Genomic DNA, 17,247 nt, shown 5'->3' with positions numbered 1-17,247 from the left:
AAAGGTAGGAAACACCTTGGACGGATTGCCTGTCCATCACAGGGTAAACACACACACACACTCACTCAAACCTAGGGCAGTTTTAGCATCTCCAATTAACCTGACTGCATGTCATTGGACTGCGAGAGGAAACTGGAGCACCTCGAGGAAACCCACACAGACACGGGAGAACACGCAGAAACTCCACACAGAAAGGATTTGGACCGCTCCACCTGTGAATCTAACCCAGAACCTTCTTTCTGTGAAATGACAGTGCTACCCATTGTGCCACCTGGCATATGAGTTAACATTTAATTATTTATTAATCATTTGCATGATCTTATTTAAAAAATTCACATTGCTTACAATTTATATTTAAAGATCGTTTCTGGAATTATTGACTTGGGATTATTGCCCAGGGCTCAGCTGTCCCAAAAGTGATACCTGATTACCTTATGTAAAGTTTCCTTGTAGCTGTTAAACAATATAGTAACAATAATAGTTGTAATATTATGAAGAATATGATGAAGGGTAATGATAATAGACAGCATGTAGCATTTACATTACATTTACATTTTTGGCATATCGCAGACACCTTTATCCAAAGCGACTTACAGTACTGTGACAGAATATAGTATGAGCTATTGAGGGGGCCTTGCTCATTGGCCCAACAGCAGCAACCTGGCAGTGGTGGGGCTTTAAACCAGTGACCTTCTGATTACTGGTTCTGTGCCTTAACTACTAAGCAGCTGTTGTTAAAGTGGGTGGCGCACAACAACATGGATGGGAACAGACTCGGTTGGATCCTCACATCTCATCACCGTCTATAATGAGTTGGATATCTTGTCCAACTGGGTGTGTTGCTTTGCAATTAGTAAGTGCCCTGACACAGGACCCACTGCAACCCTGACCAGAAAACGCTAAATGGTCCTTTTTCAACAGAAGTTTATTGTAAGGTTAGCCATAGGTTAAGCTATGTAATGTAAAGTTAGGCCTTGCTTAAGGGCCCAACAGTGACTGGATCCCAGCTCTGCCATTCAATCTAACAAAACTGGTGCTCTAATAACTCTGCTCCGGGGCATCGTACAATGGCTGACTCTGCGCTCTGACCCCAGCTTCCAAACAAGCTGGGTTATGCGAATAAAGAATTTTGTTGTACTGTACATCTGTATATGTATATATGACAAATAAAGGCATTCTATTCTACCTTCTATCTAAAATCTTAAAGGGGTACTTAGGGCGGATACATTTTGTTAAATCATTTATTTAGTGAGTCTGGAGTACCAATGAAGTCTCAATTAACCTCCAATGCATTATAAGTTTCCTCATGTCATTGCATAAATACCCTCTTCTGTTTAAAATGAAAAGTCTGTCATTTTAAAGGGATGGATTAGTTTAGTAATAACTAATCCACTAACACAATAATATCCTTATCAAACATGCAGCGTTCCTTAAAACCACTTTTATTAACCCTGTTGTTTTCCAGTAAAATACACACAAGCAATTCAAAATCTTTTTTCAGTTTTATTCAAAACTATATTTACCATAGACAAACCTACAGTTTTATTTATTCTGTATAGCTTTTTATCTGAATCCAAGGGCAAATATCTAACAAAATAAACAACATCCCTGTAGATACAGCACAAAAAGAAATGCAAAATCACCGTTTCCATTTTAAAAAGTTAGTAGCTTATTTATATACTGAATTTGCCAGTTCTAAAAACAACATTGTTCCAGCTCAGTTTACTATATTTACTATATTTAGTATAGTAATTACAATTAATTAATTAAATCTACATATATGTTCTTTCCCTATTTATGTTAGCAAATGGCAGCAAACGTGTAGTATTTCAGAGTCTTATATTGGCTACCAAATTGTCCTAAAGAGCAAAAAAATATGTCAACACTTTAATAAGTATATTTATCAAAATAATGTACAGATTTTGATCCAGCATTACAACAAAAGACAGTGAAAAAAAAAAAACTACTATCAACTACCTGATGGAAACCAGAGACCTATTAAGCTAGTTTTTTCTTGTGTTATTAACCATTGGTTTCATAAACAGTGGCAATATGAGAGACTCTTATATGATTCACAAACAGGCAAAAAATCCTATCCTATATAGTGTTGGATATTAGAAAATGAAAATGTCAAACATAACTCTGAATGGCTGAATCAGCTGCTGTTTTGGTCCTGCTGCAAATCCACCTAAAGTGAAATGCTTTGGGAAACTTGAAATCAAGTCACCTGTGCCAGTGATGGTAAATTATAATTACAGAGTTAATTATAATAAAGAATTAAGAATATATAAAATAAAATACTTGTAATGGACATGTATTTAATGTCAATCTTGAGATTTAAATGATTTTTGCAACTGTTCTTTGTTTTGTGACTAAATAAGTGAAACAGAATATACTGTATATAGTTTACTTTGAAATTATATTATATAAGTTTATCATAAAAATCAGATTATTAGTGTTGGTGTAAATCGTGATAATAATTTAACGTTGTTGCATGTCCTTCTAATTCTTTGTTGGGCATTATAATTGACTGTAGCTGTGCCCAACATAAATAAAGTATAAAAAAGTATATAATTAATTATTTCTTGCCAAACCTACTTCAACATTTAAATGCAGTTTAATCATGTCTTACTTTACCTTTTAATCAACCACCTTTATTCACCTATCCAAACCTTCTGCCATACCATGACCTTCAAATTCCAGCATGACCTTAATTAATTTTCAGTGCCTATGAAAAAAAAGAATGAATCAACAATTGAGGTATCACAGATATAAGCTCCCCAGACAAAAAAATATCCACAGCCACTAATTACAGTTTAATTAGTTTAAAGACCTGTAGAATAATAAACTGGATCGTTAGTTATTAGCCTGACTTTAAGATTTGTGTAAAAAGGACACCTGTCAAAAGGAAGCTGCTGGTCAGTTTATCATAGTCAATAACATAGATGTTATTTGCTCAATGACAAACCTCACCTTTTACACTTACTGGCTGGAAACTGATGCAGAACAAGAAGAGATTACTAAAATCATTTAATGAAGGACTGCTCAGCAGAGCAAACACATGAGCAAAAACAACTAAGCCTGAGTGTATGCTACATAAGTGATTCTATTACTGGATTGTAGATGATGCTGAGGCTGAGATGTGATCAAATGAGTGAGTAATTATGCCAGAAAACCCAGAAACCCAGTTAATCATTCCAACTGGATTGTGTTAATTTGTTGTGCCAGCAGGAAGGTTTGCCACTTACGTTCTATTTTTGTTCTAAGTGAAGTGTGGTGGTGAAGTCGTCTATATGCTAGCCCATCCTTCCTCAGACCTGGGTTTAGTAGCGCCACAGGCCTGGCTGGGCACTCTACAAACACCCTTGGTTGTATCTGACAGATGGAAGGCCACAAAAATAACCTCCTTGACATTGGAAGAGGGTGACTCAGACTGTCTGGTTGGTTGAGGTGATCAAAGTGGTGGCAGAAGCAGAAGAAATACTGTATATGCATAAAGCCTTTAAGAATCTGCCAGTGGTTGATGTGAAGATGCAGTTGACCAGGTAGCTGCACGCGTGCAAGAGAGTGCATAAAGTAGCCTGCGGCCCTTCTCAATCAGCTTGGGTATGGTGCATGGGGCAGAGATCATGTTTACCGTTATATGTTGCTTTTGTGCCTTGTGTCAAGGCAGAACTCAGGATATCCACATCCATGTTCCACTGGATAACCACTGTACATGGGTCAGTTTACCTGGCCAGACAAATCACCAGACCCAGCAGACACAGTATACTAAACACCCACAAACTTCACCTGAATTCTAGAGTGGACCAAAACGGACAGAATCTCTACACAATGGTGGAATCAATCAAACAAAATTATCCTAACAGAACTGGTGCTGTTATAAGCCAGATAACCATGTATTAAGAAACAAATGACACATATTTTTTCTGTCCAGGTGCTAACAAGGGCTCAAAATAGCCAATGAGAAAAGGAATATCTGTCTTACTCATATAGACACATATAGACACCAATACAATAAGAAACAAAATAATTCCATGCTTGGGTACAGATCACTACTACATCTTGGTTTCACTGTCTGGAGTTTTCTCATTCTCATACTCATTCTCCTGAGGAATCTTCTGGTAGGGCTTCTTCACCTCATTCTCCTCCACTACAGAGTTGCCCATCTCAACATCACTATTTTGCAGTTCATCTTTGGACAGGAACTCTATGATGCCAGCTCCTATTGAATCACCCAGCACATTGGTCGTTGTGCGTAATCGGTCCCTGTCAAACAGAGCAAGCGAGTTGAAGATGCCATCTTTAACAAAGTTCTGCAATTAAAATCTGATTCTTTGTTGCTCTATATACTCAAGAAGACAAATGCAAAGTCAGTGCTGTGGTATTGAGTTTGGTGTGATATTTATATTCATCAAGTACAGTTGGCACCTTAATGTACCCTGGAATGCACATTGTTGAGAATTCATAGTTTAAAGACTTGCCATTTGCTATAATCAGATGAATGTACAGAAGGGTCAAACCACAAAACAAACTGGTTGCAAAGCTGTGGTTTCAAACAACAGTTTGATTTTAAACTTCAGTTTTCAGCCTATTGTTTTCATGCCTGTTTTATGGTAAGTATTACCCAATGTTTGCTTAATCCCAAATGGTTTTTTTCTTATCTGTAGTTTTTAGCAATGTCATAATCTAAGCTACTGTATGTTAGCAAATGTACAGCCAATATTCAATGTATCTTAAATTTAGTTGGTAATTTATGTGTAACTTACAAGCTTTTTACCAATTCTTCATCAGATCTAATTTAATCGTTAATAGTTATGAACTTCGCTGCTGCTTTTGTAAATTAAGTAAAAGAAGGGCAACAATATCTTTGTTACAGGGACTTCCACAGCATTTATTTCTATTTTATTTATGCATTTTCTCCCATTTTCTCCCAATTTAGCATAGTCAATTTGTCTTCCACTGCTGGGGGATCCCTGATTGCAGTCGAGGTGGGTATATTGCTGCTCATGCCTCCTCCAACCGCACGCAGCCCTTAGAGGAACCCTTTTTCACCTAGGCACTTTGCACAGGCGCCTCTCTATCTGCCAATCAGGGTCCTTACACAGCGTTTGAAGACCCCACCCACATAGTCCGGTCATCCCGCCCTAGTAGAACTGTGTCTGCTGCAGACACTGCCAATTGTGCCCGACAGACGGCACCTTCCATAGCATTTTTGAATGCACAAAAAGCTGTACCTTAAACTAAATTCAATTTTATGCCATTGTCCTACTATGAAAGTCTTTAGCTATGTAACCATACAGCATCAACCATGCATCATAATGATCCACACTTTTTAATGGGAGACAGGTCTGGACTATAGACAGGCCAGACTAGTACCTGTACTATTTGATTATGCAGTCCTTAAAATGTCATCTAGAATTTATGTAGATGTAATTTGGTGATTTATTTATTACTTATTAAGATTTTTACATCATCTTTTACACACTTTGGTTACATTCATGACAGAAACTGTTTACACAAGATTCATCAGTTCACAAGTTTAACGTCAAACACGGTCATGGACAATTTTGTATCTCCAGTTCACCTGACTTGCATGTCTTTGGACTGTGGGAGGAAACCGGAGCTCCCGAAGGAAACCCATGCAGACATGGGGAGAACATGCAAACTCCACCCACACAAAAAGGACCCAGACCGCCCCACCTGGGGATCGCCCGTGTACATTAATGATGCTATACAGTAGTATTTTTGGTTCATCTGCCCCCTGAAAATTAATTGATAAACTCCATCCATGATGATGCATGAAGCACTTTGTAGTTCTACAATTACTGACTGTAGTCCATCTGTTTCTCTGCATGCTTTTTTTTAGCCTGCTTTCACCCTGTTCTTCAATGGTCAGGACCACCACAGGACCACTACAGAGCAGGTATTATGTAATGATGGATCATTCTCAGCACTGCAGTGACACTGACATGGTGGTGGTGTGTTAGTGTGTGTTGTGCTGGTATGAGTGGATAAGACAGCAGCGCTGCTGGAGTTTTTAAACATCTCACTGTCACTGCTGGACTAAAAACAGTCCACCAACCAAAAACATCCAGCCAACAGCGCCCTGTGGGCAGTGTCCTATGACCACTGATGAATGTCTAGAAGATGACCAACTCTAACAGCAGCAATAGATGAGCGATCGTCTCTGACTTTACATCTACAAGGTGGACCAACTAGGTAGGAGTGTCTAATAGAGTGGACAGTGAGTGGACACGGTATTTAAAAACTCCACCAGCATTGCTGTGTCTGATCCACTCATACCAAAACAACACACACTAACACACCACCACCATGTCAGTGTCACTGCAGTGCTGAGAATGATCCACCACCTAAATAATACCTGCTCTGCTCTGGAAGTCCTGACCATTGAAGAACAGCATGAAAGGGGGCTAACAAAGCATGCAGAGAAACAGATGGACTACAGTCAGTAATTGTAGAGCTACAAAGTGCTCCTATATGGTAAGTGGAGCTGATCAAATGGACAGTAAGTGTAGAAACAAGGAGGTGGTTTTAATGTTATGGCTGATCAGTGTATTTTAACCAGTTACCTGTCAGTACAGCAAATAGTATTTTAGTGTGAGGCCACTTGCACGATTTTCTCAATGTATCCAGCCTAGTTTAAGTGCTCAGACTTTTTCCTATCCAATTAGCTCTGTAAATTATTGGAAGGAGATTCTATTTGTAATGATTAATTTGCCTAACCTAATTATGTTTCTATGTTAAAACCAGCTGAAATGACATGAAATTCACCAAAAGAAAATATGGAGCGAGACCCCTGGGCTTACTGAAGTATGTTACTAGGCTACATACATAAAAAAATCAAGCAGGAGTTAGAAAATGTAGTGTGGATGAGAAGTTCCAATAAAAAGCACAATTTAATGCCGCTGTTAATTCATTTAGATAAACGAGTCCGCTGAATGTTTTGTGTAATATAGGCAGTGATTTTAACGTTTTAAATGTACAAAAACTGAGAAGGATGTAGAGAGTACTTACAGAAACCAATCAACTGCAATGATGAGGCTGATGTCATCAGTGGGCAAGCCCACAGAGGTCAGCACGATGACCATGGTGACCAGACCAGCCTGAGGGATTCCAGCAGCTCCAATACTGGCAGCGGTGGCTGTGATGCTGCAGCATTGAACAGAAGCAATATTGTATTTGATAGTCTTAAAACAGGACCTGATTTTTAAAATGCATCCTAATGGTAATTAAAAACAATGTATATAACAATGTACAATATATACACTGATCAGGCATAACATTATGGCCACCTTCCTAATATTATTTTGGTCCCCCTTTTGCTGCGAAAACCACCCTGCCCCTTCGAGGCATGGACTCCACTAGACCCCTGAAGATGGGCTGTGGTATCTGGCACCAAGATGTTAGCAGCAGATCCTTCAACTCCTGTAAGTTGTGAGGTGGGGCCTCCATGGGTTGGACTTGTTTGTCCAGCACATCCCACTGATGCTCGATTGGATTGAGATCTGGGGAATTTGGAGGCCAAGTCAACACCTCAAACTCATTGTTGTGCTCCTCAAACCGTTCCTGAACCTTTTTTACTTTGTGGCAGGGCGCATTATCCTGCTGAAAGAGGCCACAACCATCAGGGAATACTGTTTCCATGAAAGAGTGTACATGGTCTGCAACAATGCTTAGGTAGGTGGTACGTGTCAAAGTAACATCCACATGGATGGCAGGACCCAGGGTTTCCCAGCAGAACATTGCCCAAAGCATCAGACTGCCTCCACCGGCTTGCCTTCTTCCCATAGTGCATCCTGTTGCCATGTGTTCCCCAGGTATGCGATGCACACGCACCCGGCCAAATTATAATGGGTAGACGACTGGGTCAGAGCATCTCCAAAACTGCAGCTTTTGTGGTGTGTTCCCGGTCTGCAGTGGTCAGTATCTATCAAATGTGGTCCAAGGAAGGAACAGTGGTAAACTGGCGACAGGGTCATGGACAGCCAAGGCTGGCCCGTGTGGTCCGATCCAACAGACGAGCTACTGTATCTCAAATTGCTGAAAAAGTTAATGCTGGTTCTGATAGAAAGGTGTCAGACTCCATGCCTTGACGGGTCAAAGCTGTTTTGGCAGCAAAAAGGGGACCAACACAATATTAGGAAGGTGGTCATAATGTTATCCCTGATCGGTGTGTATATAGCCTACATTTCTTATAAATGTATGGTATGATTATTACATAATGACAAAATTCATTTGAGCCAGGCCAGCCAGGGCTCACTAATGCTATAAAAGCAACCCTGAATTTGCTTACTAACTGTCGACATAGGCTGATTATGTTAAGGATAATCCTGCCATAACCCAGACCACCTTTGTTCTTTTGTTGTATCAAAAACCTTGTACCTACACTTCCCAGGGGTGTTTACACCAAACTTGAAAAGTGACAGCTAGAAGAAAAAAGGGACCCTCACAAACACTACGTCTGATGGGTAAAATAAAATAAACAAATATAGAATTACCATATCTGAAATCAGGAGTGTCTCTTTTTAATTACTTGCTTCAGAAATCATCATATTGTAATATCTGCAAATTGTAATATGGTTGGGGGTGTCAAAGGTATTACTTTCATTCATGTCATTATTTGGATGAGTACCTGGATACTTTTTAGGTACCTTACTTAAAAATGTACTTTTAATATAATATTATAAAATTTTGGTAGTATTTTTGCTTCCTTACTCACCTTGACATATATTAATACAAAATACGTACAATATATTAATGTTTAGAAAGTAAAGTCATTAACAAATTCTACTGGGCTAGACAAAAATATTTGAAGCAAATTCACACCTAATGGTTATAATCTGCCCAAAGTTCATGTCCATGTTGTTGACCTGGGCAATAAAGATGGCCGCCAATGCCTCGTACAGTGCTGTTCCATCCATGTTGATGGTGGCACCCACTGGCAGCACAAAGCGGGTCACCCTTTTATCAACTTTGTTGTTCTCCTCTAGGCACTTGAACGTAATTGGCAGAGTGGCTGAACTGGGAAGAAAAAGAATACCATAGCAAACGTTTTAGCTTTCAAATCTGTTTGAAAGATTCTTCATCTGAGAAATTAATTTGTGTCTTACCTGGATGAAGTGCCCAAGGCAGTGATTAGGGCCTGTATTAAACCAGTGATGAAGATGAATGGGTTATTTCGTGTGATAACAAAAAACAGGGTGGGCAGGATAATCATGCCATGAATGAGGAGCCCTATGATGACGGTAACAGTGTACATGGCCAACTGCCCTCCCATTTCTGTGATGTCGTCCATTTCCACAATTTTGCCAGCAATCAGAAAAAGAATACCAATAGGTGCATACCTATAACAACAGGAGCAAGTAATTATTCGTGGATTAATATGTGATTCTTTTGTTGAGGACATCAACAATTGCTTTCTACAGTTTCTGAAATACCCATAAGCTAGAAAAAGAGGTCAGCTATCTCTCCCAAAATCTTTAATTCACCTATGGAATGCTAAACATGAAAAATTTTTTAATCCCTCTAATTTAGACTCATGCATGCCAACACTCACCACATGATGATAGCAACCAGACGCATGATGGCCTCATTGAGGGAATCAAAGAATTTCCTGAGTGCTTGGCCCTCTTCCTTCATATTCCCAATGATAAGACCAAAACACAAGGAGAACATGACCAGTCCGAGAGCGTTGACGCCACTGGTGGTGCCAGAGATGGGGATGATCTCTTCTCGCGCAATCTCTTGAGTTTCATTGGTCATATTAAACAAGCTCTCATTCACAGTCACCTTTATATGAACAATCCTTTTAACGTAATTTGTTTTGAACTGTACAGGGTGGAAGAAAAAGTTAGAATTAGGACAATGCAGACTCCAAAATATGAGACCACTAGTGAAAATACTCTCAATTTGCATCTTTTGCAAATAGAATACATTTAATGCCAAGTTCACACTACATGACTTTCCAAGTCGTCAGGTTGCCATACAGTTCACACTACACAACTGAATCTCTTGTAATTGGGAGTCTTTCAGTCGGTGTGGTCGGTGTGGATAGGGGGGTTCACACTACACGAACTATCACCAACTGGAATCACAGGCGAGCTTCTCTGGTCTCCCAAACTACGTTTTGTCACGAAAACAAATGTGAGAAGTGACGAAAGGTTTAAAGATACCACGTCCAAAAATGCACATCAACAAGTAGCGAGCGATCAAAGTTTGTGCGCTGATGTGCAGCGTAAAATCATGGAGAAAAAATTAATGAAACTGAGTGGATTTGGATACGCGAACAGCATGGATTGTTCTATATTATGCCCCTGTCCCACCTTTTTACAACTCCTCCCCTGCGTTTCCCCTCACACCGTATCTTGTGTTTTCACTGGCTGTTCGACATAGTACTCACTGCCAGTTGGGCGACTCGGATCCAGATATTTGACATGCTAGATATCTCTCTTCGGTCAACGAGTTGCTCCTGAGCCAGCAAATCTAGCCAGTCGGCAAGCGAAAATCAGGGCAAAAATCGTGTAGTGTGAACTAGGCATTACTATTTAATTCTGCCATACTATGTAGAGGTTTAGCAAAGACAGATGTGCCAATATGCTTTATGTTACTTTTGTCTTTGAGACTGCAGTGCAAGCTAAAATCTTTAAGTTGTAAATTTGGTGCCTTTTTGCACAGCAGCCTTTATTCTTTTGACACCATAATAATAACTATATTATTAATTAAAGTTATAAAAACTTGATAATGAAGAATTCTCTTTACCAACAAATTAAAAATCTAAGTTGCTTAATGTATATTTATGAGCACTATTATACCATTATTATAGCTATCTCTTAATATGAAAACTGAAAAACCTAAATAAAAGTAGCATTTGAATAAAAAATACAGAACTTGAGACCCCTTTTGCTCTTTAATTTATAAAAATCTTCAAGAGACAATGCTGCCTTTTATTTTAGTAAACCACTTTCTCCAAGATCCATTTGGCTTCAGTGTCTTCCTGGAGAGAATGTCCGGCCCCACTGTTTGTGCCTCCCATTGTATTGTTAAGACCCCAGCGGTGCCCTATTTCTTGGTTTCCGTACCCCCTCCCTCCTTCATAACATTCAACCATGGCATAACTACTGTCCTGCCAAAGCTTGAGTGATTTCAAACACACAGAGCTATCCTGTTAAGTTTACTACTCAAACAATCAAAATGTTAAAGCACACTAGTACCTCATTCTTCAGCATTCAAAGATGACTACTTAAATCCAGTGTAAAAATGATAAAACGCTGCCTTTAACTGCTATAAATGACCGCACCATAAAAGGTCAGAGCTTCTGCAGAAGCAGAGTGTAACCAAGGGTGATAATGTATTCTCTGCAAAGCTCTTTGTGTGGTCTTTGAATAGTATTGCCTCATTAAATTTGATGAGAAACTGGTTTCATGTGCAACAGGGACCACAAATACAAAGAAACATCTCTTTTGGAGAAAATACTCTCATGACTCATGACTAAAGCAATGGGTACAGTTTCAAATCAAACAATTGATTAATGAAACAAAAGAAATGACCAAACGTCTTCAAGACAAGATCTACAAGTAGTTACACATCAGTAAATAAAATATTTACCTGCTGTGTACAAGCTTGAACCAGGTTGGGAGGAAACATGTTTCTGAAAGAGAAAGAACCCAAAACAATCTGGTATCTGCCATTTACATGTAGTTATATGTTCATTATTCTATCAGTTATCATTATAATGTTATACAGTACCTGATTAAGTCCAGGAAGGCATCAGCTGGGCTGACCTGCTCAATCTTCCGCTGCTGGGTGAACTCATCCTTTGAGCCTTTACCAGGATGGATGATGAGGACCATAATGATGCCAATGAACACAGCGATGAACGTCGTAGTCATGTAATAAATCACAGCTCGCATTCCCATCTTACCTGAAGCCCGACTGTCAAGTGCTGCCATGCCTGAAAAGGTAAATATAATTAACAAACTTCCATTACAAGGCTAGACACTCTTTGACCACTCTTCTTAACAGAACTGGTACAATTCTGGCAAGACTTGACGTACAGTCCACATATTCTCAGCTATTAAAAACAGGTTTAATGTCTATTGGTGGTGACAATTCAGATAAATGTTCCTTAAGTATAAAGTGAATTTAAACTCAACCTTGGCGAAGAGACCACATACTTGTACTTGTACCACGTACTTGGCGAAGAGACCTTGTACTTTTAATATATAAAATGCATTTTCTCTCCTTTTTCTCCCTTTTTTAGCGCGTCCAATTGCCCGATTGCGTCATGCTTCCTCTCCACCAATGCCAATCCACTCTCCGTTCGAGGAGATCGAAGCCAACCCACGCCCCCTCCGACACATGGATAGCAGCCATATGCATTTTTGTCACCTACACTTTGACAAGTGCAATGCGCATCAGCACTGTGTACAGAGAGACATACCCTGACAGCACTCTTTTCCCGTCTCTGTGCAGACACCATCAATCAGCCAGCAGAGGTCGTAATTGCATTAGTTATGAGAGACTTCCTATCCGGCTTTTAATATCCCACCCCTATCTGAACAACAGGCCAAACGTTGTTCATGTGGCTTGCCAGCCCAGCCGGCACTCGATACGATGTATTCGAGATCCCAGGTCTGGTTCCAGCATGTGTTTTTACCGCTGCACCACCTGAGCGGTTGGAAAGTTAATGTTTAAGCAACTGTATCACCTGAACCAGTACAAACAAACTTGGGCCGGTACCGAAATTTAAAATGTTGAAATGACAGAGCTTAGAATTGGGCAAGGAACAAAATAATTTTATAAGGAATTTTGAAGGGTCTGTTTGACCATTGTATAAAAACAACAATTGAACTGCCCTAGAACATAGTTAGCTCACCATTTCAGAAATCTGTTATGTGTTAATGACTGTAAAAGAAAAAGATGGCGTTGTGGACAGCCCTGTTGGTGGCATTCTTTTCCAGCCAGTTTCTCTTGGTCACACCACGTTCTTTTCCAGGCCTCCTCCTATCATCCTCTGTAACCCTGCTTCCTTTGGTCTCTCTTTACCAGTGCTGGGAAACTCCTCCACCTGCCCAAACCCCAGCGGCTCTCTGCATCTCCACAGCAACACCAGTTTTTGCTTAAAAAAACCTACCAGCTTGTTTCAGCTGTGAGACACTACAAAGAGTGGATGAGACAAAAAAGCCCTCTTGTACATGTCACCCTCTCACCCCTCTTTAGCCCTCAGCAAAATGAAGCTGCTTCAAAAAGACTGTTTTTCCATTGCACAAGTACCCCTACAGAATAATAGAATAATAGTGCACACATCCAAATGCAGAAATCTTTACTGTACCTAATGAGCTATTGTCTGTTTCCAGTTGCACAAAGGGTACTTGTAAAAGTACCAAGGGTTTGCTGAACCCTAAACAACAGCAAAAGCAGGAACAGGACATTTGTCTGTTTCTGTAGCCCTGTTTAAGTTTAAATTTTAGATGTTTTTCTCCAATCACCCAATTGCATTACACTTTCTCTCTAATGGTGATCATCTCCACCCTGGTTGAGGGGAGCTGAAACTGACACACGGCTCCCACCCTGTATCAACCAATCGTTATTCATTTAGGCGCCCAGCCTGCTGTATAGAAGAGCTGAAATTCAAAATAACAAGTTCAAAATGTCAGCTCGGGTGTGCTAGCGTGTTTTACCACTGCGCCACCTGAACACCCGTAATCGTGCCATTAAATGTCGACCTCTGGAAAGCAAGATGAAGGACTAAAATACATTGTCTAAAAGGATTAAGCGCATATATTACGAGTTAATACCTGAGTAAAAAAATGTGGTTCAGCTGCTTTTAATTACTTCACAGAAAATACATAGTATATTTACCTTGTCCACAGGAGAAATTAATACAAAGTAAAGTCAGTGATCTAATAATAAAAAAGGGAGCAAACATTGATCTGAAAGAAGGATACAGACACTGAATGTAGTTTAATCCATCATAAAAAAAGTGAAAAAAACATGAAACTGTAGGCACACTACCTCTATCAGGACACATCTCCAAACAAACCAAATTTGGAACCAACGTCGATGTTTATGGACAAACGTATGTTCCACATCCAATGTCTTACAGCATAAAGGTTGATTTTTTTTAATGCATTTCCTCCCTTTTTTTCTCCCGATTTTAGTGCGTCCAATTTATACCCAATTGTGTTATGCTTCCTCTCCACTGGAGCTGACCCCTGCCTCGGTTGAGGAGAACGAGTTCATGTGCAGATCAGCTTTGTGCACAGCGAGCCACATCCTGATTAGCATTATTCCTCGACTCGTAATTCGCTCAGTCATGAGGAGTCCCTATCCAGCTTGTCCTAGCCAGTTGTTGTTTATGCAGATTCCCAGCCCAGCCGGATGGCAGAGCTGAGATTCGATACAATGTATTCGAAATCCCAGCTCTGAAGTGCTAGCGTGTTTTACCACTGCGCCACCTGAGTGGCTTGTTTTATTGAATTTAAGGTAAAATATGTTAACATATTTCTGCAGATTTAGATCTAGCTGTATAGAGAAACGTTGGCTTAAATTCTAAATACTGTATAACAATCTAAATCCTAGTGACAATTCTCACTGTAAAATATGATGGTTGGAGCGTCATGTTACGGAGATGCTTTTCAGCAGTAGAGACAGTATTTTCCAGTATTTTCAAGAAGATGAAAATACTTGGCGGGTAGTAAAGATTTTAATGCTGAATGGTTGTATCTATTATGGCATGATCTAAGACAACAGGGACTTCTATTGAGGGCACTTTCTATCTTTTATATGGATGAAATGAAGCAGGAGGGGCGATAGGATGGGGGAACCCTACAGGAACTTCGCAACACTTGATTAGCAGCAAAACCCACAGTAAGCCTCTACATGGTCAGTGGGCAGTTTCTCTCAGCAACCTCCACTTTGTTCTTCCCTGACATTTTTAATATGGCAAACACAATGAAGATACTGTCTTGGTGCCAGAAAAGCAGATCAAACAGACACTTCAAAACAGTGGCTTCAAATGTTAAACAAATTTAATTAACTCCCCGTGTCTATATGTTAGATGAGGCAGAATTTTGTCTGAATGATTAAATGTAATATGAAAATTACCAAAGATATGTTTCAATTATTTAGTCACAAAAAGCTTATATAAATCAATATTTTGAGATTAAGATAGTGGCCACCCTACTGACTGTTCAGCACTATGTTATCATCTTCACAATTGTTTTACTGTAGTATTTTACCTTAATCTAAAAGAATTTAGGATATTTTATCCACACTAAGTGACTGAAATAAATGATCTAGAAGAGCCCACTCAGATTTATACAATACTAACTCACTATTATAAAATATTTTTCTTACTGGTAAGTTATCACAAGAGTGTGATAAATTTTTCTCAAGTATAAATTTAGAGTACTTTATACCCAATTATTGCAATCCACACCATTTAAATATGAATGGCTGCAGTAATACTTTAATACGTCTATGCAATCATCTCATTTCTAGCCTCAATAAGCCTTATTCACAATTAATTCAGTCAGCATGTGAAAGCATCCAGTTGTTATTCAAACAAGTCTGAAGCAATAAAGTTTTCTCACCATACAATGATTTTCCCAACACAATACCAGCAGTACCCCAGAGACTATTTTTAATGAATCAGAGCTAGATTGTTCCTGTTTCAGTTAATGCAAGATGCAAGATGCAAAAGTACATGCATGTATGTGGGAACAGTGTTTTTAAAAACTTAAAAATACAAACCTGTGATCAGACTTGACACTAGCAGGGGAAGGACCAGCATCTGGAGCATGCGCATCAAGAGCTCTCCAGGAAAGGAGAAGTACTTCACCTCTCTGTAGGACATCTTGTATGGCCGTAGCGCAAATCCAAGCATAATACCTATTTATAAAAAAAAAACTTATCAATACAGCTTCTTGATTTTTATGTTGCTTGAAGATAAGGAAGACCCTAGCTAATGTCAGTTTAGAATCTCTTGACTCATGTATAACACTTTTTATAGACAGTGAGTGAAGTCAAGAACCCAGATTCATAACACCAATGTGCTGTGAGGCAACGTCACCCATATTTTTCTTTACTTCGATACATTTTGTTTCTTGCTAATTACATAAACAACAACACAAAATAGCTATAGTAGGGCTCTTACATGAAAAGGTTATAGTGTATTTTATTTTTAATTGTAAAAATAAGTGTCATTAAATTAATATAAGGAACTTCCTACAAATTCCTAAGTTTTAATATAAAAATTAAAACATAACAAGCTCCCAAATGCAAATAGCAATTTCCCAAAAATATTTAAGTTATAACCATTGGATTTTTCAGCAAATTTATATTATTGTTATGTCTGTTTTAAGGGAAAATCTAGAGTAGCACAGTGGCTCAGTGGGTAGCACTGTTGCCTCACGGCAAGAAGATCCTGGGTTCGATCCCTAGTTTGCATGTTCTTCCTGTGTCTGTGTGGGTTTCCTCCGGGAGCTCCGGTTTCCTCCCACAGTCCAAAACCATGCAAGTGAGGTGAATTGGTGATACGAAATTGTCTATGACTGTGTTTGACATTAAACTCGTGAATTGAAAAATGTTGTGTAACCAGTAATTAATTACCTGTCCTGTCATGAATGTAACCAAAGTGTGTAAAACATGACGTTAAAATCACAATAAATAAATACATTAGAAAATCTGTTTATGCAGTTGCAGGTGAAAATCACAGAGCCACTTTTTATACATTTAAAGCTAAAACTGAACATAGCACAATCCAAAGCACCCATACATTATGATTACTGAAACAAGAGAATACACTTACCAACAACTACTGCCCCAATAGTAAACAGCACAAATGCATTCTTCCTCAGAAAGGTCTTTACGTCATCTTTGGTAATGTCTTCCACTTTTTTCTTAGCCTTAAGGGAGCGCAGTTGGATGCTCTCACGAATCCGTTGCACCTGGTTGCGAGAGCGTGGGTTCTCCCCTTTGCTTTTGGCCATGGCCGCTGTAGTCTCCTCTCCTTGCTATAAGCCAGCAGAGTCTGACCAGTCAGAGGAAACTTAAATCTTCCTGATCTGTGATGTGTACAAGAAAACAGAAAACATATGTATGCCACATTGCCAGCGTTGAAATAAATGGCCAAGTGAAACGTTTGGGTATTTCAGCACCAACAAAACAGCAATGTGTTGTTGTTGTTTTTTTTTTAATTATGGCCTTTGACCCACAGGTGCA

The 17,247-nt window shown here is 39.2% G+C and overlaps 1 protein-coding gene across 4 annotated transcripts; it reads right to left on the bottom strand.

The window, feature by feature from the left end:
- Positions 1-4,046: 4,046 nt before the first annotated feature.
- slc1a3b (solute carrier family 1 member 3b) lies at positions 4,047-17,015 on the bottom strand. Of its 4 annotated transcripts, XM_063013629.1 has the most exons (9): positions 16,835-17,015; positions 15,778-15,915; positions 11,770-11,974; positions 11,629-11,671; positions 9,581-9,852; positions 9,135-9,368; positions 8,851-9,045; positions 7,039-7,173; positions 4,047-4,269 (listed from the first exon to the last, which is right to left on the bottom strand). In XM_063013629.1, exons 1-9 carry the CDS (start codon positions 17,013-17,015, stop codon positions 4,059-4,061), a joined length of 1,614 nt encoding a protein of 537 aa, XP_062869699.1. In that variant the 3' UTR covers positions 4,047-4,058. The 4 variants fall into 4 exon arrangements, with proteins under 4 accessions (XP_062869699.1, XP_062869702.1, XP_062869701.1 ...); XM_063013632.1 differs by lacking the exon at positions 7,039-7,173; XM_063013631.1 differs by lacking the exon at positions 15,778-15,915.
- Between the last annotated feature and the right edge of the window lie 232 nt (positions 17,016-17,247).

The sequence above is a fragment of the Trichomycterus rosablanca genome, chromosome 18, assembly GCF_030014385.1.
Source record: "Trichomycterus rosablanca isolate fTriRos1 chromosome 18, fTriRos1.hap1, whole genome shotgun sequence".
Classification (NCBI taxonomy): domain Eukaryota; kingdom Metazoa; phylum Chordata; class Actinopteri; order Siluriformes; family Trichomycteridae; genus Trichomycterus; species Trichomycterus rosablanca.
Note: the sequence above shows the minus strand (reverse complement) of the source record. Positions and strands in the feature narration are given on the sequence as shown.